General features: G+C 35.3%; 1 protein-coding gene across 1 annotated transcript in view; it reads left to right on the top strand.

Annotated features, from left to right (window-relative positions):
* SLCO6A1 (solute carrier organic anion transporter family member 6A1) overlaps positions 1-24,644 on the top strand; it is a 131,636-nt gene extending 106,992 nt beyond the window's left edge. The window contains exons 11-14 of the mRNA XM_064279698.1: positions 2,222-2,409; positions 15,053-15,117; positions 17,546-17,683; positions 23,296-24,644. Coding sequence (XP_064135768.1) covers positions 2,222-2,409; positions 15,053-15,117; positions 17,546-17,683; positions 23,296-23,429 — 525 coding nt within the window. The 3' untranslated portion in view covers positions 23,430-24,644. The remainder of the gene's footprint in view (positions 1-2,221; positions 2,410-15,052; positions 15,118-17,545; positions 17,684-23,295) is intronic.
* Positions 24,645-25,409: the final 765 nt, after the last annotated feature.

Raw genomic sequence — 25,409 nt, 5'->3', positions numbered from 1 at the left:
TGGACAATGTGTATGACAGAAATCTCCTAATATGATTGTATAATTCTCTATTTCTCCCTTCATTTTTGCCAAAATTTGCTTCATGTGTTTTGAGGTTCTGTTATTATGTGCATACACATTGATAATTGTCACATTTTATTGACAAATTATCTCTTTTACCATTTAAAAAAGTTTCTGCCCGTCTCTGGCAATGCTCTTTTGCTTCAGGTCTATTTTATACAATATTAACTAGCCATTCCTGCTTTCTTTTGCTGCTTGCATGACATTCTATTTCTTTTCATTTATTTTCCAGTTTTTAAAAGTGTCTCCTGTAGCCAAGGTGCTTTTTCTCCCATTCTATCTCTGACTTTTAATTGGAGTTTTTAGACCTCTAATATTTAATGTAATTATTGATATGCCTGGAGCACTCTTCTTCCACATAACCACATGGCTCACTCCCTTTCCTTCTTCAGATCTCTGCTTAAATATCATATCATTATTGAGGCATTCCCTGACGACAGTAAGTACAGACATATACAAACATTCCCTGTCTTTTTTTCTCTGCTTTATTTTTTTTTTCCCTCCATACTATTTGCCACCATATGCTACATTATAATGTTTTTTATTCCCCATCTCCACCAAGTAGAAAGTTTTCTACATTAGGAGAGGGATTTCTGTTGTATTGTTCACTGAGTTTTTCCAACACCTGGAATAGTGTTTGGCACATATGCACTAAAAATATATCCTGGAATGAATGAATTGTAATTTCTTTATTTTGTTGCTAAATTTCCTGCAATTTCTTACCAGTAAGTCTCTCAACCTCTTAAAATATAGTTTTTATTCCTACTATTAAAACTGATGCTTCAGAACTGACCAGAGGACCTCCTATTTATTATTAAACCAGGAATCTCTCCTAATTCCTTGGTTGCTTAGAAACTTTTTATTTGCTTATTTGTTGGTCTGGCATTTAACTCTGCTATCTAAACCCTGTTTTACAAAAATATTCTTCTTCTAAGGCTTTTATTGGAAACCCTGGTGGTGTAGTGAATAAGTGCTATGGCTGCTAACCAAAAAGTCAGCAGTTCGAATCCACCAGAAACTCTATGGGGCGGTTCTACTCTGTCCTGTAGGGTCGCTATGAGTCAGACTTGACTCGATGGCAACAGATTTGGTTTGGTCTCTTACAGTTCTCTCTGAATTCCTTTGCCTGGCTTCTCTTTCTTTTTTAAAAGTATGCATATTTCCTGTTGCCAGTGCACAAACTTCTCTGCTTTTTTCTCTATGTTTCCTTCTTTTGAGAATTTATCCATTGTGTTGATGTCACCTCTTCCACATTTTTATATCCATATTCCACCTTCACCCCCCAGACTTTTAATTACTAATATAGTTGGATATTTCTCTTATTCAACATATCCAGCAACCACTTAGCAACTTTCTCACCCAAACTGACATAATTTTTGAACCATCACTTTCTGAATAACTCAGATTCAAACCATGTTTGAACATTCTTACTTCTTCACTAATAGTCTAGTTCCATATTTTTTGTTGATTTTGTGATTACCACCATTATTTTGCAGTTTAGAATCTTCTTCATAGATTAATAAATTGCTAACTGGTCTCTGTACCTCCAAATTCTGTTTAGTTATTCTTACAAAATATGACCAGATTCATCTTCCTTGAATTATCAACCCTGCAATAAAAACTACAAATTTTCATTAGCTTTCCCATAAAAATTTATGGCTCCCCATAAAGGTATGCACTACTATGCCTAATTGGTAACTTGGCCCTGTCACCATTACATACAAAATAAAGTCTTGTCTTTTCAGTGTAGATCCAAAACTTTCCACAGTTGGGTAACTCTCCATATTTCAAGTCCCAGCTAAAATTCCATTTAATTTCTTACATTTTTCTTAATTACTCTCAATTTATATAGTTGTCCACCAAATGCTTATGAAATTGAATATAAATATTTTGGGGGAAATTTCTTAAATTAACAAAGCTTTTCCTAAGTAACTATAATTACGCACATACACAATAATTCTTTAACAGATAAAATACCTTGAATTTATCATTATTGTTGCATTTCTAAATAAAAAATGGCAGGTTTAATATAAGGGTATTTGTTAATAAAAATGGCCAAACTGTCCATAGTTACTGATCTAATTTTTATTTTGTAATAATAAAACTTTTTGCTTCATGACTATATTTCTGAAAGATTGTTTCCTGTCTTCATTACTCATAGCTATACTACAATTGTTCTTGCATTACCAAAGGATTATCAACTCAAGATGATCAAGGTGATTTTAATGATGCTGAATCTGGGAAATGTGATGCAAAGTGCTATAAATTACCTTTGTTTATTGCTTTTTTCTTTTCTACGATTGTATTTGCTGGTTTTTCTGGTATACCAGGCACTGTGGCCATTCTCCGGTATGTATGCATTTGTCATAATTGTTATTAATTTATTACATAAGAAAGCTAATTCTAGGAATATCTTAAAATATTATATAATTTACCCTGCATTTCATGGTAGCAAATGCTCTACAGAAAAATTGTTACCTTATCAAAATTCATGCAACATTTAATTCTCTCTCTTTTAATTTATTTATTTGCATAAGATGTGTAGATTAATTTAAAATTATTTTTTTCAAAGGGTTAACATAAAACTTAAATCATAAGGGGTTATTTGTTACCCCCTAGGAAAGCAGATTAGAAAACATGATCAAATATATACAAAAAAAAAAAATCTATATTGGGCACAGGTGGTCTCTGCCTTCAATGGACTTGTGCTTTAGATGGCAAGATATAACTAGGATCAATACAGTGAAATGACTTTTTTATTTATTCACCTGTGCCTGGCACTGTAGCTATATATACGTTGCCCTTAAGTTGGTAGAGTTTGATAGGGAGAGACAAACACATAAAAGAAGTGCAGTGAATTCGTAGGGGTGTCTCGATTAAAGTCTGTACAGGTTGACCAGGGACTAAAGCAGGGAAAATGACAATTTCTGTATGTGGTGTTGCTTACAGAAGGTGAAACTTGAAACAGATTATGAAGATAACTGATTTCTCATTATGCAGGCAGACTGGGTACAAAAACTTAATAGGAAGAGTAGGCAGTGAAAGTAGTGGCAAAAATGGGTGAAATATCTCGGCAAGAAGTATGTTATAACAGGGATAGCATGATGGTGAATGGGACAAAGAGATTTTAGCTAGGTCAGAAGCCCGATGATGTGAGGCCTTCTTTGTCATGTTAATCTGAAGAATGTCATACTGTGTACATCCAAGAGCCATTGAAGGCTGTAAACCGCAGGAGTAAAAATGATCAGATATGCATGTTAGACAGAGTTATTTAAAGATAGTGTGGAAGATGGAGCTGAGGGGAAAAACTGGAGAAAAAGGAAAGTACTTAGGAGATCATTTTAAAATTTAGTAGTGGTACTTAGAGATAGAGGTGGTAGAACATATTTGAGAAATATTTAGTAAGGAAAAAAGGGCAAGTGTCATTTAGATGTGTATGGTATAGAATACTGAGAAATCTAGCATCATGTCCAGATTTCTATTTTAGGGAGCTGAATAAATCCAGACAGAAAACGCAAGAAGAGCAAGCTGAGATTGAAGATAATCAGTACAATGTTGACTATGACATATTTAAAGCTCACGTGAGACATTCAAGCAAATGTTTCCAGCAGTGAGATGAGAAAGATAATAATTGATGTTTCATTCTGAATCTTCTCATTTATCCTGGTAACCAGACAAGCAGCAACAATGACAATAAACATGTGTATACAATACAGTTTCAGTAAAATTATGAAACCAAAGAAATTGAAAAATTGACAAAATTGAAATTGCATATGTGTTGCCAAAATTGAAACAGAACTAGAAGCCAGCCTGGAGAGTTACAAAGATGCTGCAAAGAGCAGGAAATATGAAGAGGGTCTCAGTGTTGACAGATTTCAGATATTTCCAGCATATGTCTTGTTCAGAAGGCAAGGGGCCACCTTGAGATGGAAGTTCTAGGAGCAGACCCTAGGTAGAACCTCTATACGGATACTGAGAGAGAAGGCTTGAAAAGTGTACAGAAGGTTCAGACCTGACAGATCTCAAAAAGTGCCAGCAAAATACACTTTCTACAAATTAATGCATAACCTTAAAAAGAAAGGAATATAAAACAATCTTGGAAGTCCAAGACTGGCAGTAGAAGTTCTTTTGAAGTAGGCTAGATTTGGAGAGGCAGAGCAGATGCTGATATACAGAAGAACCATATTTGAATCTTCTTCTATATTAACAAAGGAGATAATCCTTCAGCTTTGAAGCCTGGAAGCTCTGACCTATGTACCACCCCCATAATCTTCTGCCTCTAGATCAATAAAATCTATTTCATTCAAATATGAGTAAATAGGAAATGAAAATGTGCTGCCTACAAACAAAATAGTTATAATGAAATAAATGAAAATTATCAATTATTACTTTACTATAGACAATAAAAACTCACCAGAAAAATGTTTCCACAAAGCAGATAAAAATATAAATGTAACTGTATGTAAAATAAAAAAATTAAACAATCCTGGCCAGAAAAGAGGAGAAAATAACTGGACAAAAGGAAGCTGTAGAATAACTGACAGAACTCAAAAAAGGAATAAAAGGAAAAAAAATTTCAGAAATGAAAAATAAATTATAAATCACACAAGGAAGAAAAGCAAATATAAATATCATAGTAAGAGGCATAGAAAAAAGTGAAGAAATGAAAAATTTAAAATAAAAATAAAGAAATAATGTATCAGAAAAAAGTGATGAATATAGAAGACAGGAAAAGAAGATCTAGCATACACATAATTGGAGTCACCAAAGAAGAAAAACAAAACAATCAGACAATAATTTTTGACCCGTTGTATTTCCAATACATTTTAAAATAACCTTGTTAATGTCCATAAAAAAAAATACTGAGATTCTGATTGGAATGTCATTGAATCCATTTGGGAGAATTTCTATATTTACTACAATGAGTCTCTCAATCCATCAATGAAGTATAATACTTCCATTTAATTAAATCTTCATTTATTTTTCATAATAATATTTTATAATTTTTGGAGTTGAGGTCTTATACCTCCTTCATTATATTTGTTCTTAGGTAATTGATGTTTTCAATGTTTGGCATAGTATAGTATACTTGTATGTATCATGTATACTTGTTTATTGCTTGTATAAACAAATGCAATTCATTTTTGTATTTTAACCTTGTACTCTATGACTTTGTTAATTTTAATTTCTAATTCTAATAGTCAGTTGGATATATAGACCTAAATGTGCAGAAGCAATGAACTGGTTGGGTAAATATGGCACTTCTGCAGAATTCAATACTATGCAACAGTATAAAACAGGGAGGATCTCTATGTTCAGATAGGAAGGGATCTTGAGAATATACTGTTACATGAAAAAATAAAGGTAAAGAATAGTGAATATAGTATGCTACTTTCTATGAAGAAAAGGGAGAATATAGAGATACACATTTATAGTTACTTGTATTTTCATAAAGAACCACTGAAAATATAAACAAGAAAGTAATTAAAATGGTAATTTCTAGAAATGAAGGTAAAGACAGGGGCGTAAACAAGCACTCTTTCTAGTGTATCTCTTTATATGGTTTTGTTTTCCAAAACATGTAATTATATTATAAATTCAACAAACAAAGTTTAGTTAAAAAGATCCAATAAGATATATATTGTAAAATCATTATCAAATAATTGATCATTAAAGCCATGAAAGTGGGATAGGGTGGAATAGTTTGCAACAAGCCAATGCTTCTACAGAAGATGACTAGAAAAACTGGATTAGATTATAAAAATATATATTTAAAGACAGAAAGCTGCAGAGGACTAGAGTGTTTAAAATTCCAGGGAGGACAGAAGCATTTAGAGGTGAGCTGGGGATGAAAGTTGTCCCTGAGATACTTGCCAGTTCTTGATTAGAGCTAGAGACTGAAAATCTGGACTAGGCCCAGGTAGAGGGGTCAGTACTGGAGGACCATCAAACTAGCAGAGATTTGTTGATCACAGGGGTCTAAGAGTGACAAAATTATTTTTTCTCTTCAGAAATTTGTTGAAATCTGAAACTATGTGAGGCTTAGATCTAAAGAAGAATCATGACTTGTCTGTATCTCTCTACCAATGTGCTTTTTAAGAAAAAAGTATTTCTTAATTTCTTTCCTTTCCATCCATCATTCTGTTAGCTTACTTTTTTCTTCTTAAATATAATAGTCTCTGTGGATTCAAGCAAGAAAGTGGATAACTATTTTAAGGAAAAAGTAGAAAAAAAACGTACAAAAGAGACCAGGTCTCTGCTGCCCCGATGGGCATTACAGGGTAGCAGGATAAACAGAAAAAAAAAAAAAAAAAAGTACTTTCACTAAAAAAATAAGTATTAAATTATGAGGTCAAAACATGCTTCAAAGAAAACATAGAAAAATGCAACGAGAAAGTTATAGGGTGATGTAACTTAGTCTGGAAATTCAGGGAAAGCATCACTGAGGATACATTCACTGCAGTATCACTGCAGCAATACACTGACAGGGAACTGCCAGAAATTCAAGCTGGATTCAGAAGAGGATGAAGAATGAGGGATATCATTGTTAATGTCAGATTGATCTTGGTTGAAAGCAGAGAATACCAGAAAGATGTTTACCTGTGTTTTATTGACTATGCAAAGGCGTTTGACTGTGTGGACCATAACAAATTATGGATAACATTGTGCAAAATGGAAATTCCAGAAACACTTAATTGTGCTCATAAGGAACCTATACATGGACCAAGAGGCAGTCATTTGAACAGAACAAGAGTTTACTGCATGGTTTAAAGTCAGGAAAGTATGTGTCAGGGTTATATCTTTCACCATTCCTACTCAATCTGTATAAAACCCAATGCCATCGATATGCTGAGCAGATAATCTGAGAAGCTGAACTATATGAAGAAGAATGTGGCATCAGGTTTGAGGAAGACTCATTAACAACCTGCTTTATGCAGATCACACAACCTTGCTTGCTGAAGGTGAAGAGGACTTGAAGCACTTACTAATGAGGATCAAAGACCACAGCCTTCAGTATGGATTACATCTCAACATAAAGAAAACAAAAATCCTCACAACTGGACCAATGCACAACATGATAAACAGAGAAAAGATTAAAGTCATCAAGTATTTCATTCTACTTGGATCCACAATCAACACCCATGGAAGCAGCAATCAAGAAATCAAATGATGCATTGCATTGGCAAATCTGCTGCAAAAGACCTTGTTAAAGTGTTAAAAAGCAAAGATGTCACTTTGAGGACTAAGGTGCACCTGACGCAGGCCATAGTGTTTTCAATCACCTCACATGCATCTGAAAGCTTGACAATGAATAAGGAAGATCAAAGAAGAATTGATGTCTTTGAATCATGGTGTTGATGAAGAATATTGAATATATCATGAACTACCAGAAGAACAAACAAATCTGTCTTGCTAGAATGCTCCTTAGAAGCAAGGGTGGCAAAACTTTGTCTCACATTCTTTGGACATGTTATCAGAAGGGACCAGTCCCTGGAGAAGGACATCATGCTTGGTAAAGTGGAGGGTCAGCGAAAAAGAGGAAGACTCTCAATGAAAAAGATTGACACAGTGGCTGCAACAATGGACTCAAGTGTAGCAACAATCATGAGGATGGTGCAGTACCAGGCAGTGTTTCTGTCTGTTGTACATAGGGTTGCTATGAGTCAGAACCGACTAGACAGCACCTAACAATAACATCACTGAGGAAATATCATTTGAATTGGACCCTAATGGATTGTGAATGAGTATTCCACACAATGGGAACAATACATACAAAGATTCTGAGTGGGAAAAGTATTTTATAGAGTGTTGTATTCTAGAATGTAATGAACAAGGAGGGTGATGGGGATAAAATTTCGGAAATGGCATGGAATAAAACTGATGAAATCAGGCTGAACCTTGTGAAAAAAAAATTTTTTTTGCAACCTAGATTTTATCCTGCAACTGCTTTTGAATTATCTTCAGCAAAATTTTACTTGCATGTGATATTAGTAATATTGTTCACTAATTTCCCCTTCTGTTGGATCACTTTTCTTTTTTTAGAATGGGCACATATATGGATCTCTTCCAGTTGGTTGGTCAGGTAGCTGTCTTCCAAATTTCTTGGCAGAGATGAGTGAGGGCTTTCAGCATTGCATCCATTTGTTGAAACATCTCAATTGCTATTCCATCAGTTCCTGGAGCCTTGTTTTTCACTAATGCCTTCAGTGCAGCTTGGAGTTCCTCCTTCAATACCATTGGTTCTTGATCATATGGTACTTCCTGAAATGGTTGAACATCGACCATGTTTTGGTACAGTGACTCTGTGTATTGCTTCCATTTTCTTTTTATGCTTCCTGTGTTGTTCAATATTTTCCCCATAGAATCCTTTAATATTGCAACTCGAGGCTTGGATTTTTTCTTCAGTTCTTTCATCTTGAGAAATGCCAACCGTGTTCTTCTCTTTTGGTTTTCTAATGCCAGGTCTCTTCGTATTTCATTATAATACTTTGTATTCTCGAGCTGCACTTTGAAACCTTTTGTTCAGCTCTTTCACTTCATCATTTCTTCATTTCATATTAGCTCTTCTAATTTTTTTTATTCTAAGTTCAAGTTTCAGAGTTTCTTCTGACATCCATTTTGGTCTTTTCTTTCTTTCCTTTCTTTTTAATTACCTCTTGCTTTCTTCATGTTTGATGTCCTTGAAGTCATTTCACAACTTGTCTGGTCTTCAGTCATTAGTGTTCAACATGTCAAATTTATTCTTGAGTTGGTCTCTAAATTCAAGTGGGATATACTCAAGGTCATATTTTGGTTCTGATGGACTTGTTTTAGTTTTCTTCAGCTTCAACTTAAACTTCCATGTGAGCAATTGATAGTCTGTTCTGCTTGGTAAAGTAGAGGATCAGCAAAAATGAGGAGGACCCTCAAGGAGATGGATTGACACAGTTGCTGCAACAGTGGGCTCAAACATAGCAATGATTGTTAGGATGGTACAGGACCAGGAAGTGTTTTGTTCTGCTGTACATACAATAGCTATGAGTCAGAACTGACTCAACAGCACCTAAGAACAACAACAGATTTTATGCTGAGAACAATAAGAAGCCATTTAAGAACTCTAGCAGGGCAGTAAAATGATCAGATTTTCACCTTTTAAAAAATACTTTGACTGTTAAGTGGAAAATGGAGTGAGGGAACATGGATGGTTGTTGGGAGATAAGTTTGAAAGTCATTGCATTTTTTAGTTATTGACTTGGAATAAACAATGGTCATTGGCTTGGAATAGGCCTGCAGAAATAGAGACATGAAAAAACAGAAAGAAAAATGAAAAATGTGATTTTTTTAAATCACAGTATTTGATTATTGATTGATTGTGGCAAATGAAGAAAAGGATGCCTCTTTCCTCGTCAGGTTTCAGGCTTGAAAACTTCATAGATGAGATTTTTGTTTCTTGAGATATGGTATACTGGAGAAAGAACAAATTTTGTGTGACAGAGATGAAGGACAGAGATGAAGTTAATGAATATTTAACTTCTGGACATGTTGAGTTTAAGATGCCTGCAATACAGGTACTTATGTCTAGAATTTATGTCTTGTAAGAAAGGTATAGACCAAAAATATAAATTTGGAGGTCATATAGGTGATGGACGGGAGCCCTGGTGGCTCAGTGCTTAAGTGCTCAGCTGCTAACCAAAAGATCGATGGTTTGAACCAACCAGCCGCTCCGCTGGAGAAATATGTGGCAGTCTGCTTCCATAAAGATTACAGCCCTGGAAACCCTGTGAGGCAGTTCTACTCTGTCACATGGAGTTACTATAGTTGGGATTGACTTGACAGTTCGGTTTGGTTGTGGAAGTGATGGTAGAAGCTGTGTTAATTTTTGGAAGAGTATTAACAACTTTTCTGTTTACTACATGAAATGTGTATATCCACTCTATCATAACGTTACTCATTAGACGAAAAAAGAAAAAAAATGTGTTCAGTTCATTATGTTTATTTTTAATTAACAATATATTTTTGATATAAAACTCAAACTCAGTGCCGTTGAATCGATTCCAACTCATAGCGACCCTATAGGACAGAGTAGAACTGCCCCACAGAGTTTCCAAGGAGCGCCTGACAGATTCGAACTGCCGACTCTTTGGTTAGCAGCTGTAGCACTTGACCACTATGCCACCAGGGTTTCCCATTTTTGATATATGTGTATATATATACATACATATATATATTGTGTGTGTGTGTGTGTGTGTGTGCTGTTCATTTAACTGAATTTGGAAAATCCTGGAAATCATTAATCTTTTCATCTTGTTTTGTATATCTGCTAGAATCAGGGTTGTAATTAAACTGGAGATAAATACTTCTTAATGATTATACTTCTAATGGTCAGCTCTCTATATGTGCTTCATAGAACACCAATATCATATTACATATTAAAAAACTTTAAATAAGGCAGAACTCTCAATTAGAATTATTCATATGGTTTTAAAATGTGATAGTTTTTCCTTTACCTCTCTTTAATGAATCTCCTCGTTGTTGTTGTTGTTAGGTGCCGTCGAGTCGGTTCCGACTCATAGCGACCCCATGCACAACAGAACGAAACACTGCCCAGTCCTGTGCCACCCTTACAATCGTTATGCTTGAGCCCATTGTTGCAGCCACTGTGTAAATCCACCTCGTTGAGGGTCTTCCTCTTTTCCACTGACCCTGTACTTTGCCAAGCATAATGTCCTTCTTCAGAGACTGATCCCTCCTGACAACATGTCCAGAGTATGTAAGACGCAGTCTTGCTATCCTTGCTTCTAAGGAGCATTCTCGTTGTACTTCTTCCGAGACAAATTTATTCATTCTTCTGGCAGTCCAGGGTATATTCAATATTCTCTGCCAACACCACAATTCGAAGGCATCAATTCTTCGGTCTTCCTTATTCATTGTCCAGCCTTCACATGCATATGATGTGATTGAAAATAACATGGCTTGAGTTAGGCACACCTTAGTCTTCAAGGTGATATCTTTGCTCTTCAACACTTTGAAGAGGTCCTTTGCAGCAGATTTACCCAATGCAATGCGTTGTTTGATTTCTTGACTGCTGCTTCCGTGGCTGTTGATTGTGGATCCAAGTAAAATGAAATCCTTGACAACTTCAATCTTTTCTCCTTTTATCATGATGTTGCCCATTGGTCCAGTTGTGAGGATTTTTGTTTTCTTTATGTTGAGGTGTAATCCATACTGAAGGCTGTGCTCTTTGATCTTCATTAGTAAGTGCTTCAAGTCCTCTTTACTTTCAGCAGACAAAGTTGTGTCATCTGCATAATGCAGGTTGTTAATGAGTCTTCCTCCAATCCTGATGCCCCATTCTTCTTCATATAGTCCAGCTTCTCAAATTATTTGCTTAGCATACAGATTGAATAGGTATGGTGAAAGAATACAACACTGGTGCACACCTTTCCTGACTTTAAACCAATCAGTATTCCCTTGTTCTGTCTGAACAACTGCCTCTTGATCTATGTAAAGGTTCCTCATGAGCACAGTTAAGTGTTCTGGAATTCCCATTCTTTGCAACGTTATCCATAGTTTGTTATGATCCACACAGTCGAATGCCTTTGCATAGTCAATAGAACACAGGTAAACATCCTTCTGGTATTCTCTGCTTTCAGCCAGGATCCATCTGACATAAGCAGTGATATCTCTGGTTCCACGTCCTCTTCTGAGACCAGCCTGAATTTCTGGCAGCTCCCTGTCGATATACTGCTGTAGCTGTTTTTGAATGATCTTCAGCAAAATTTTGCTTGTGTGTGATATTAATGATATAGTTCTATAATTTCCACATTCGATTGGGTCACCTTTCTTGGGAATAGGCATAAATATGGATCTCTTCCAGTCAGTTGGCCAGGAAGCTGTCTTCCATATTTCTTGGCATAAATGAGTGAGCACCTCCAGCGCTGCATCCATTTGTTGAAACATTTCAATTGATATTCCATCAATTCCTGGAGCCTTGCTTTTCGCCAGTGCCTTCAGAGTAGCTTGGACTTCTTCCTTCAGCACCATCGGTTCCTGATTATACGCTACCTCTTGAAATGGTTGAACATGGACTAATTCTTTTTGGTATAATGAATGACTCTGTGTATTCCTTCCATCTTCTTTTGATGCTTCCTGACTGCGTCATTTAGTATTTCTCCATAGAATCCTTCACTATTGCAGCTCGAGGCTTGAATTTTTTCTTCAGTTCTTTCAGCTTGAGAAACACCGAGCGTGTTCTTCCCTTTTGATTTTCCATTTCCAGCTCTTTGCACATGTCATTATAATACTTTACTTTGTCTTCTCGAGAGGCCCTTTGAAATCTTCTGTTCAGATCTTTTACTTCATCAATTCTTCCTTTTACTTTAGCTGCTCGACATTTGAGAGCAAGTTTCAGAGTCTCCTCCAATATCCACCTTGGTCTTTTCTTTCTTTCCCATCTTTTCAATGACCTCTTGCTTTCTTCATGTATGATGTCCTTGATGTCATTCCACAACTCATCCGGTCTTCGGTCACCAGTGTTCAGTGAGTCAAATCTGTTCTTCAGATGGTCTCTAAATTCAGGTGGGATATACTCAAGGTCATATTTTGGCTCTCGTGGACTTGGTCTGACTTTCTTCAGTTGACTTTGCGTATGAGCAATTGATGGTCTGTTCCACAGTTGGCCCCTGGCCTTATTCTGACTGATGATATTAAGCTTTTCCATCGTCTCTTTCCACAGATACAGTCAGTTTGATTTCTATGTGTTCCATCTGGCGAGGTTCATGTGTATAGTCGCCTTTTATGTTGGTGAAAGAGGGTATTTGCAATGAAGAAGTCTTTGGTCTTGCAAAATTCTATCATTCGATCTCCAGCATCATTCCTATCACCAAGGCCATATTTTCCAACTGCTGATACTTCTTCGTTTCCAACTTTCGCATTAAAATCACCAGTAATTATCAATGCATCTTGATTGCATGTTCGATCAATTTCAGGCTGCAACAGCTAATAAAAATCTTCTATTTCTTCATCTTTGGCCCTAGTGGTTGGTACGTATATTTGAATAGTAGTCATATTAACTGGTCTTCCTTGTAGGCATGTGGATATTATCCTATCACTGACAATGCATGCAATGCCATTCCTCTTCAAGTTGTCATTCCCAGCATAGTGGACTATATGATTGTCCGATTCAAAATGGCCAATACCAGTCCATTTCGGCTCACTAATGCCTAGGATATCGATGTTTATGCATTCCATTTCATTTTTGACGATTTCTAGTTTTCCTAGATTCATACTTCACACATTCCAGGTTCCGATTATTAATGGATATTTGCAGCTGTTTCTTCCCTTTTTGAGTTGTGACACATCAGCAAATGAAGGCCCCGAAAGCTTTACTCCATCAATGTCATTAAGGTCGACTCTACTTTGAGGAGGCAGCTCTTCCCCAGCCATCTTTTGAGTGCCTTCCAACCTGGGGGGCTCACCTTCCAGCACTATATCTGACAATGTTCTGCTGCTATTCATAAAGTTTTCAGTGGCTGATACTTTTCAGAAGTAGACTGCCGGGTCCTTCTTCCTAGTCTGTCTTAGTCTGTAAGCTCAGTTGAAACCTGTCCTCCATGGGTGACCCTGTTGGTATCTGAATACTGGTGGCATAGCTTCCAGCATCATAGCAACATGCAAGCCCCCACAGTATGACAAACTGACAGACACGTGGGGGGATCTGCTCATTAAAAAGTGTAAATTATTTTTATTTATATATTATAAATAATAAAATATATTATTATTATTATTGTTTGAGAATTGGTTAATTTGTTTTCCTTTTCCTAATAATGTATATTTGAGGAAAAGAATACATATTTTGACAAGGTTGTTATGGGTAGAATTAGCTCACTTTTTGCAAAATAGTTGCAAAATATTGTACATATGCTACATTTTTGTAAATTGATGATATTGGTCACACTACAGTTTATTGTTCAAGCTATAGAACAAGGATGAAAGTTAAGCATACAAAAAAAAAAAAAAAAAAAAAAATAAGCATACAGTTTATTTAAATTGTCCATTTAAAGTGCAGCTCATTGTTCTACTTCCTAAAATGTTTGAAGATTGATTGTTTTAATTATATTTTTAATTTATTTTCCAAGCTACTATATTGCAATGTTCTGTATTATAATATTTTTCTTAAAAAAAAAAAAATTGCTTTGATTTCTAGAAAATGCAGTTATCCTCATTCTTAATCTTTGGGAAAGCTGTTTATCATTTATTTAGCTTTTGAATAGTAAGTATAATAGTTAGGGGTCCAACTGCAAAATGATAGCACTCACAAATGAGAACAATGTGAGTAAGGTTGAAGAAAGTGTCTCTTAAAATGTAACCTGGGTGTAAGGAATTCCAAGGTATAATGCAATACCTCTGGTCCTTTTTCAGCCTAGACCCAAAGGGGCACATGGGAGGGGGTGGGAGAGAGGCCTGTCTGAGGTGACTCTGTAAGAATGGAGTCTGAGAATGAAGATCTTGACTCCTCCCCCCACCCCTTCCCTCCTTTGGGGTGCCCCGTTGGCAAAACCTAATCACAAGACAGAAGGCAAGGAAGCCTATTGATGTAGTGCACTTAGGTCAGCTTTCCAGGGCAGAGTGCAAGGTGGGGAAAGGCTTGAGAGTGGATTTCACAGAGGCAAAAGGAAGAAAACTAAACAATGTGTGTGTTTGAGGGAATGAAGAAAGGTAAGTGTAATAGCTGGTGTTTTTTTTTCAATAAAGGAAAAGGAGACTGGGGCAGAGGACTTTAGCCACAAATCCCTTTTCCTTGCAAATAGCTAGAAATTTTGGAGTTATTTGGCAAAAGCAGAATATGGAGAAATGGGAGGAGCGACAGTCCTTCAATCAGTCAGCTTGAACTCCGTCAACTCAACAAAGATTCTTCATCTAATTGATGCATAAGAAAACTTTTGACTTAGCATACATTTTCTATAGCTACTACAAATAATGGGCTGATGATATCATTGCTATTTGCTTGCAGAATTGTATCTGAAGAACAACATTCTCTGGCCTTGGGAGTGGCTTTTGTGATTTTGAGAATATTTGGTATGGATTTTTGGCAATCTTGTATTACATCCAATTGTTTATTTTCATGTGTTTATGTGTCTACACATATTGTTTAGAAATACAAATAAATATTAATAGTAAAATGACATAAAACAAATGAATGGAAGAACTGCTTTGCACAATTTAGGAGACGATGGCTAATGCAAAGGGGCAGTATCTAATGTAAAGCCCATGCTGTCATACAAACTATGCATTAACAATATATTTGATTAGAAGAGACAATCTATTTAACCAGAAATATATTAAGCTTACTCATGAAAGTGTTCGTTCAGGTTAGACGAGGCACTTGTATGAAAAAAAAAAAAACACAGCAGCAATACCTTACATTGCTTGTATGTCTAAGAAGTCGCTAAACATTTTCATCACCAACAACACAGACTGATGTTTTTAAAGATTTGTAGCCAAAGAGCAAACTGTTTTTGCTGGGCGTAATGTACTCTTTATTTCCTACTTTCTTAAATACCAAAAACTAGGTCTCAAATTCACTTTATGGCTATAATGGAATCCATGATTCAAAAAGTTGATTAAAAATATGGGTGGGGTAAGGAAAGAAGATTGGACTGGAATGATGACTGAATGACGTGATAAATGGAGTCAAGAGCATAGACAAATCTAAGAATGGCTCTGATGGTGTAGAAAAATTTTTCTGTAGCTAGATCAATACATAGAGTTTGATGAGTTTTTTTTTTTTTAATGGGAAAAATTAGCACAACTTTTATGCGGGACATTGATCCAGTAGATAATGCGAGACTCGTAATGGGAAAAGCAAGCATACAGGCAATTTCTTGAATCATAAAGGTAGCCAGTGATGCTGATGAATTCTTGAATGGGAGGGAGAGTGGAATGAGATACTTGAAATATAGTCTCCAGATCTTGCAGAGTTTTGCCACTAGAGAGTGTTATGCAGAGGATAGATATTATCTGATATATTTTTAAAAGATAACTCTGCTGCTGAGGGGAGGAAGCTTATAGGAGATAAATATGGAAAAAATAAAAAGGGAGGCTATTGCTGAAGTCTGAATCTGAGTTACATTTAATTGGATTCTGGTGGTAGTAGTGGAGATAGAGATAAATCAACATTTGGAAAAAGAATGTGGGAAAAAGAAAATCGACTAGTAGGCTTAGCATTTTCAGCTTGAGTAACTGCATAGAGTACCATCGGTCACTGAAGCAGTTGGCAGGAATCAAGAGTCATATGTGGCATGAAGGGTCCTGAGAATTTCATAGAAACATGGTCAATTATCAAACATTTTTGTTCTGAGAAATAGGTTCTGGTGTCTTTGGGGTTACTTTCTTTTTAACCGTTCATTCACTTTTGGCTGATAGTGATATTGCTCCAGAGGAGATGGTCTTTCTAAGGGTATGTAGAAATTTCCAACAGGCAGCATATTGTTTCTCTTAAAATGCAGTTGTCTGAATCTGGGGCTGCTACAGACATACCAAAGCATTTGCATTTTCAGTTATTTTTCTCATTATTTTGATTAATGGCAGATATGCACTGCGTTAACAAGCTCTTTGTTCAGTCATTGAAAATTTCACAACTTGAGATATTTGGAGACACATTTGAATTCACAAAATCAGTATTTAGTAACCCTGTTTTAAATACTTTCTCCTACATTTTTTATTTAAAAATTAACAAGTTTTGAGATGTCATTTAAAGAATGTGTAGACCATTCAAAATGATACAATTATAATAATTTTTTGTACCTACAGGGATAAGAATTTTTAAAACTCAAAATCATTGTTTTCAATGGCTAATAATTCTATCTCTAAGGAAATTCTTGGATAATTTTAAATGCTACATTTAGTGTGATTGTATATATATATATAAAATACATATAAAATATATAAAATATATCATCTGTATATTTATATACATCTGTGTGTGTATATGTACATATACACAGAGAGAAACAGAGTTCCTGGTGATGCAAAGAGTTAAGCACTCTACTACCAGCTGAAAGCTCGGTGGTTTAAACCTACCCAGTCCTTGCAGTGCAGTGGTTAAGAACTCAGCTGCTAAGCAAAAAGTCGGCAGTTTGAATCCACCAGCCACTCTTTGAGACCCTATAGGGCAGTTCTACCCTGTCCTATAGGATCGCTATGAGTTGGAATCCACTCGATGGCAAAGGGTTTAGTTTTTCTTTTTTTGGAGTCATGCCTTGAAAGATAGTCCTGGTAATCTATTTCCAAGGTCACAGTCTTGAAAACCCTGTGGAGCAGTTCTACTCTGCACACATGGGGTCTCCATAAGTCGTAAATGACTTGACAGCAACTAGCAACATCAGGAGCATACACTCACACACACGTGTGCACACACACGTAAGTTTAATTTTAGAAGAAAATTATTCTGATTATAAACTCTAGTGTTTTCATGGAGAATTAACAATCACTGTATTTCTCACAGGGACCATTCCTGGACCATTAGTTTTTAAAATGGTAGGAGAAAGTTCTTGTACCTTTCGTGATACTGGGATTTGTGGAAGTGCAGGAAGTTGTTGGATCTATAACAAGACAAAAATGGCCTACCTATTGGTAGGGATATGTAAGTGGCATCTACTGAGAAATGTAGTGAAGTAAAATTGTTTAAAAAAATGCTTGTTTATACAAAGGTAAAGTAGTAATAAGCTATGAACAAATGCATATTTTGAATAATAGAGAAGGCTTATATGGTTTTATAGAAAATATTTTAGAAACTATTACAAAATATATGTACATATTTGCATCACTGAATTAAATGCACAATAGTACTACAGCTTTCCCTAATGTTGTTGTTGTTGTTGTTAGGTGCCGTCGAGTTGGTTCTGACTCATAGCGACCCCATGCACAACAGAACAAAACACTGCCCAGTCCTGTGCCACCCTTACAATCATTGTTATGCTTGAGATCATTGTTGCAGCCACTGTGTCAATTCACCTCGTTCAGGGTCTTCCTCTTTTCCACTGACCCTGTACTCTGTCAAGCATGATGTCCTTCTCCAGGGACTCATCCCTCTTGACAATATGTCCAAAGAATGTAAGATGCAATCTCACCACCCTTGCCTCTAAGGAGGATTCTGGCTGCACTTCCTCCAAGACAGATTTGTTCGTTCTTTTGGCAGTCCATGGCATATTCAATATTCTTCACCAACAACACAATTCAAAGGCGTCAACTCTTCTTCGGGCTTCCTTATTCATTGTCCAGCCTTCACATGCATATGATGCGATTGAAAATAACATGGCTTGGGTCAGGCGCACCTTAGTCTTCAGGGTGACATCTTTGCTCTTCAACACTTTGAAGAGGTCCTTTGCAGCAGATTTGCCCAATGCAATGCATCTTTTGGTTTCTTGACTGCTGCTTCCATGGCTGTTGATTGTGGATCCAAGTAAAATGAAATCCTTGACAACTTCAATCTTTTCTCCTTTTATCATGATGTTGCTCATTGGTCCAGTTGTGAGGATTTTTGTTTTCTTTATGTTGAGGTGTAATCCATACTGAAGGCTGTGCTCTTTGATCTTCATTAGTAAGTGCTTCAAGTCCTCTTCACTTTCAGCAAGCAAGGTTGTGTCATCTGCATAACGCAGGTTGTTAATGAGTCTTCCTCCAATCCTGATGCCCCATTCTTCTTCATATAGTCCAGCTTCTCGTATTATTTGTTCAGCATATAGATTAAATAGGTATGGTGAAAGAATACAACCCTGGTGCACACCTTTCCTGACTTTAAACCAATCAGTATTCCCTTGTTCTGTCTGAACAACTGCCTCTTGATCTATGTAAAGGTTCCTCATGAGCACAATTAAGTGTTCTGGAATTCCCATTCTTTGCAACGTTATCCATAGTTTGTTATGATCCACACAGTCGAATGCCTTTGCATAGTCAATAGAACACAGGTAAACATCCTTCTGGTATTCTCTGCTTTCAGCCAGGATCCATCTGACATAAGCAGTGATATCCCTGGTTCCACGTCCTCTTCTGAGACCAGCCTGAATTTCTGGCAGCTCCCTGTCGATATACTGCTGTAGCTGTTTTTGAATGATCTTCAGCAAAATTTTGCTTGTGTGTGATATTAATGATATAGTTCTATAATTTCCACATTCGATTGGGTCACCTTTCTTGGGAATAGGCATAAATATGGATCTCTTCCAGTCAGTTGGCCAGGAAGCTGTCTTCCATATTTCTTGGCATAGACGAGTGAGCACCTCCAGGGTTGCATCTGTTTGTTGAAATGTCTCAAATGATATTCCATCAATTCCTGGAGACTTGTTTTTCACCAATGCCTTCAGAGCACCTTGGACTTCTTCCTGCAGCACCATCGGTTTGTGATCATATGCCACCTCTTGAAATGGTTAAATATCGACTAATTCTTTTTGGTATAATGACTCTGTGTATTCCCTCCATCTTCTTTTGATGCTTCCTGCATTGTTTAATATTTTCCCCATGGAATCCTTTACTACTGCAGCTCGAGGCTTGAATTTTTTCTTCAGTTCTTTCACCTTGAGAAATGCCAAGCATGTTCTTCCCTTTTGGTTTTCCATTTCCAGCTCTTTGCACATGCCATTATAATATTTTACTTTGTCTTCTGAGAGGCCCTTTGAAATCTTCAGTTCTTCTACTTCATCAGTTCTTTTGGTTTAGCTCCTCGACGCTCAAGAGCAAGTTTCAGAGTCTCCTCTGACATCCATCTTGATCTTTTCTTTCTTTCCTATCTTTTCAGTGACCTCTTGCTTTCTTCATGGATGATGTCCTTGATGTCATCACACAACTCTTCTGGTCTTTGGTCACTAGTGTTCTATACATCAAATTTGTTCTTCAGATGATCTCTAAATTCAAGGTGGGATATACTCAGGGTCATATTTTGGTACTCTTGGACTTGCTCTGATTTTCTTCAGTTTCAGCTTGAACTTGCATATGAGCAATTGATGGTCTGTTCCAAAGTTGGCCCCTGGCATTATTCTGACTGATGATATTGCCTTCCAACCTGGGGGGCTCATCTTCCAGCGCTGTATCAGACAATGTTCCACTGCTATTCATAAGGTTTTCACTGGCTAATGCTTTTCAGAAGTAGACTGCTGGGTCCTTCTTCCTAGTCTGTCTTAGTCTGTAAGCTCAGCTGAAACCTGTCCTCCATGGGTGACCCTGCTGGTATCTGAATACCGGTGGCATAGATTCCAGCATCACAGCAACACACGAGCCCCCACAGTACGACAAGCTGACAGACACATGGGAGAGCATTCCCTAGTAAAGGGTAATAATTAACAACATTTCAATGTGGGAAGTAATTTTGCCTTTATATGTACACAACCAAATCACGTGATATCGTGACCCTTTCCATTTCCACAGTAAAAGATTGGCTACAAAATGGTGAAATTTTTTTACACCATTGAAGGGTATCAAGATACTCTTATCCCACTCGAATGTAAATTTTATACCCTCTATTTTATTCAAGGATGTATTCTCAGTGCCTAGAACAGTGCTTGGCACAAAGCAAGCATTTGTATTTGTTTAAATAAAAGAAATAGGGAATAAAATCACTGGGAAAGTCTAGGTATGCTTGTGTTATTTTGGAAAATTCCCTGGATCCATTTTATTTATCTATAAAATATATACTGGACTACATAATTTCTAAAGTCTTTAACAGCTCTAACATTCAATTATTTTATTGTATAAATACTGTTTGTGTGATAAACATTTTTAAAAATTTACATTTTGTGATTTCACTGAGTGGACTTAGTAATTTAGAGAACCATCCAATGATAGACTTTAATATTTAACAATAACAAATATCTGTTTAATAAACACTATATATTATATATAATTGATACAGCAATCAATGCCTTCTAATTCAGAAGGCAATTTTCTAGTAAGCTTAAAAACTATCAGGAAAGCCCAAATGACATTTAGGAAGTCAAAATTAAAATCTCAGAGGTAATTCAATGAAAGTAGGCATAGTACTTAAGGAAGGCCTGTCAGGACATTGCAAAGCCTTTTTATTTTTATTGTAGATATAACTACAACATTTAGCTGTTTTCAAGCATAATGCATGATTGAGAAAGGTGATGAAGTGCCAGAACTCCTGCTAAAGAACTATTTAAAGGAAATACCAATAATAAAGAACATGAGGATTTACAGTCAGGGAGAAAAGAGCAAGAGAGGAAACTGCAGTAGGAATATGCATTTGTGATAATTTAGTGTAAACTAGCATATTTCAAAACGGATTCCACAATCACTTGAAGTGCTTCTTAAAGGTATAAATTCCAAGGCTATATAAACTGGAATCTTAGGGATTGGTGGTAGGCATTTGTATTTTTAATAAAGCCACTTTGGGCGATTTTAAACCATAGTAAACTTTGAAAGATGTCCCTGGGTGGTGCAAAAGTTTAATATGGTCAGCTGCTAACAAAAATGTTGGAGGTTTGTGTCCACCCAGAGGTACCTTGGAAGAAAGGCCTGGTGACCTACTGCTGAAAAATCAGTCAGTGAAAACCTTATGGAGCACAAGTCTACTCTGACCTATATGGGGTTTTCATGAATCAAAATCAACTTGACAGCAATTGGAGAAAAAAAAAAAAAAGCTTTGAAAACAGCTATGTGAGAGACTTTAGAGCTGTATTGCCTAATATGGTAGCCCTTAGCCACATGTGGCTATTTAAATTTACTAAAATTAAGTGCATTTTAAAATTCGTTTCCTCGTTTACACTAGCCAAATTGCATGTGCTTAATAGTCACATTTGGCCAGTGGCTACTTTATTGGAGAGTACAGATGCAGAAAACTGCCATCGTAGCAAAAAGTTCTATTGCGTATCACTACTCTAGAGCATGGATTCAACAACAAGGATTCATGAATCATGGGAGCCCACATGAACGTCAATATATTTTTGAGATCCTGAAATTTTCTTTGTACATTTATATGTTTTTTTTTTTTTCTGGCAAGAAAGGCAGTGGCGTTCATCAGATCCTCAAAAGTTTTATCACTCTAAAAAGATAGTAAAAATTTTATTCCATCAGTCTATCAGTTCCTTTTGGTAGCCAGGAAATCCTTCTGATCTTTATTTTTCATATTTTAAGTTTTCCGTGGGAAGACTCAAGTGCCTTTTTCCTCCACTGAAGGATTCCATCAGTTCTAGTTCATTTGCAATAGAGAGATGATTGACAAGTTCTTTACAGATATTTCCTATTATCACTTACCATGTTTACCACTTCACCAGATCCTTTCTTTTTCCCCCTTTGGTAAAATTATATTCAAATATACATACAGAAAAGAGAACATATGGTAAAAGTATAACTCAATGCATTTTTATAATGTAAATACACCTACATAATTATCCATATCAAGAAACACAAGGTATTAGAATTAGTAAGTGAATTCAACAAGTCGTATAGTATATCATCAATATACAAAGATTGTGTTTCTATTTACCAGCCACAAATATAAAAGTAATATAATAAATACAATGATTCCAATGTCATTATTATCTTACAGTTCTATCAGAGATAATTATGACTAAAAAATAGTATTCTTCCCTTAAATGTGCATGAAATATTATTGAGCGTCATTATAAATTCCATAGACTCATCGATGTTCTCTATTTTGTCTTCTGAAACCACTATGTCAGATAATAATATAAACCAGTTTCTCTAAAATATATTTTACTTTAACAAGGGATTTTGCCTTCATGGTTCAAGTACATTTATACAATGATTTGTAGTGTATTAACTTTCTGAAACTTGAAAAATAAAAATTAAAAATCTACATCATCAATTTATGTTTCTAAAATATTTGTATTTGGAAAATGATGAATATTTTATAACTAGTAAAGCTGCATGAAGTGACTTAAACAGCTTCCTGTTCCTATTTATAGTTAAGATTTGAAAGTAGTAATTTATTTTGATGACTCAGAATTAACACATTCCATCAAGTAATAATACCCTTTGCATTTTTGGGGGGAGCTAATTTCTAAGAAATCTAAAAGGTTTTGTAAACATTTCTTAAATCTCCTTCAAGTAATTTGGTGTGTTTATGGCATTAATTACATTCTACAGTTGGGGAATGGTTACCTTTAGAGATGAAATATATTTATGTTCTTTTTTTTTTTTTTGGCATATGGAAAACTTTTGACATTTTTGTTGTGATTACAATTACATAACTGATAGCTGCATTTTTTTTTTTTTCAAATTCAGGCTTTCTTTGCAAAGGACTTACTATATTCTTTACTGCTGTTGCATTTTGCATATACTCACGTCCTACTAAGGAAAGCACTAATACGCTGTCTTCGCCTGGTGAGGGCAAGAGTAAAAGAAAAGGAACGAATTGACTTTTTATAACTGGATCATTCTTATGTAAGAATTACATGCAGTCAGTGAATCAGTTGAATATTAAATCAATAAAATTTTCAAAAATATAGCTATGTGTTTAACAAACGACTGTGCCTCATATAATTCTATATGTTTTATTATATTTTGAATACAAATACAGTAATATAGTCTCTGTGTTTTACTTTTGTAAAAGGGAGTTACAAGATACATTTAATACTTTCAATAGAAGGGAATTACTTTGACAGAGAAAGGGGAAGTGGAAGTAGGAAAACACACATAAGTTAATTCTAACTTCAGTGGTCTTTATTAGATTGATAAGCTTTCCTATAATTTATTCCTGTTACTTTTCATTAGTTGTAGATGCTTATTCTGCAATAATTTTCCTAAGTAAAAGTACATTTTCCAATTCAGTTTATCTAATAAAAATTTTCAGTAAAAGTCATTTTTATTCTTCAAAGAAATATTGGTTTAAACCTTTTAAAAATTAGTCTTTTATTTATCTGTGATTTACTCACTGACAGGTTTCCTCAGAAAATCTCTCTGGTCAATTGGCCAGTTGGCAATATCTATTTCTGTGCTTCTTTAATTTTAATAGACATAAAATTCAAAATGAACATATAGCTATGTATTTTGACCTTGACTTGAATTTTATTGACCAATACTACTCAATAACCTGAGTTGATATCCATTTTTGTGTTTTTATATTTCGTTTTGTAATTAATCATAATTATTTCATGTAGAGAAATATTCAAATTTGGATGTAGAAAATTGTCAACAATTTATGGGAAATTTCCTTAAGCTATGTTTTTACAGAAGGTGTTTGTTATAACTATTTTGTACATCATTGTGCTTCTGTCCTAATTATATTACAATTTTCCATATCTTGGAATGAAAAATAAGATTGTTGTAAAATGAAAAGATTCTCTTCAATGTTTACTTATTCTCTTGGGAGAAGGGACAACGGAAAAATCACTCCTTTGTTATTCATACTAGCCAATGACCCTATGTGGAAGGGTAGACAATCATAGTTGACAAAAGGAAATGTGAAGCTGGTAGTATTCAACTCTTCTATATATTTTTCTTTCTTAACTTCAACACACATTTATGGAAATTCATTAGCTAATTTTTATGTGAATCACTATTTGACTCCTTGACTTTTCTCTGTTTGAACCAGCAGAATTGCAGAGCATCTAAGTATCAGAGTGTGAAAACAGAAGTTCCTCTTTTAAAGATTCTACAAGATCTGTTGTTGTACCCTACAGTCAGAAGTGGAAAATCGTACATGATATTTACCTAAGTAGTAGAAATGTATCTAGAGTGTTTTCATAATATTCATAATAAAATACCTTCTTCTGAAACATTTCTGGTTATAGCTTTTAAGCTACGTAGGATTTTTTTTTTTAAACAATACCAATTTACAATATAGATTTTACCAGGAGAATTAAGCTTCAATAGTATTAGATTACTTGTATCCTTTTTTTAATATTGTGCTGTCTAGAAGTATTTTTTGAAAGTTTATACAACTATAAAGTAAGATAAAACAACAACACTAAGATCTACTTTGAAGGACCTTGTTTTATATATATATATAGCTTTATGTATATGTATCTCTCCCAAAAAACAAGCCAGTAATAGGTGAACAGTGTTAAGACTTTAGATTTTAATATAGATTTCTGCTACAACACGTGTTTCTATTTCACAAACTAGTTCGTAGAGAATTAGTAAAGAGGAAAATTAAGTATAACCCAGATTTCCCTTGGTTAACACCATTTTAGCAGCTTTTGAGATAATTAGGGGAAACTTTCTCATTATTAAAGACTTTAGCAATAAATGAAGTCGTAAGAAAAAAGCTGAAAATTTTACTAAAGTATCTTCCTTTGGAGTCAGTAGTGGATTGGTTAATGCTTTTAAGAATCATTATACCTAAAACAACGTTAATGTATCTAGTGAAGCCGCAAGTGCGGTTGAAAAAGCTGTAA

This window comes from Loxodonta africana, chromosome 2 (genome assembly GCF_030014295.1).
Source record: "Loxodonta africana isolate mLoxAfr1 chromosome 2, mLoxAfr1.hap2, whole genome shotgun sequence".
Classification (NCBI taxonomy): Eukaryota; Metazoa; Chordata; class Mammalia; order Proboscidea; family Elephantidae; genus Loxodonta; species Loxodonta africana.
The sequence above is the reverse complement of the archived record's forward strand: the minus strand, read 5'-3'. Positions and strand labels throughout refer to the sequence as shown.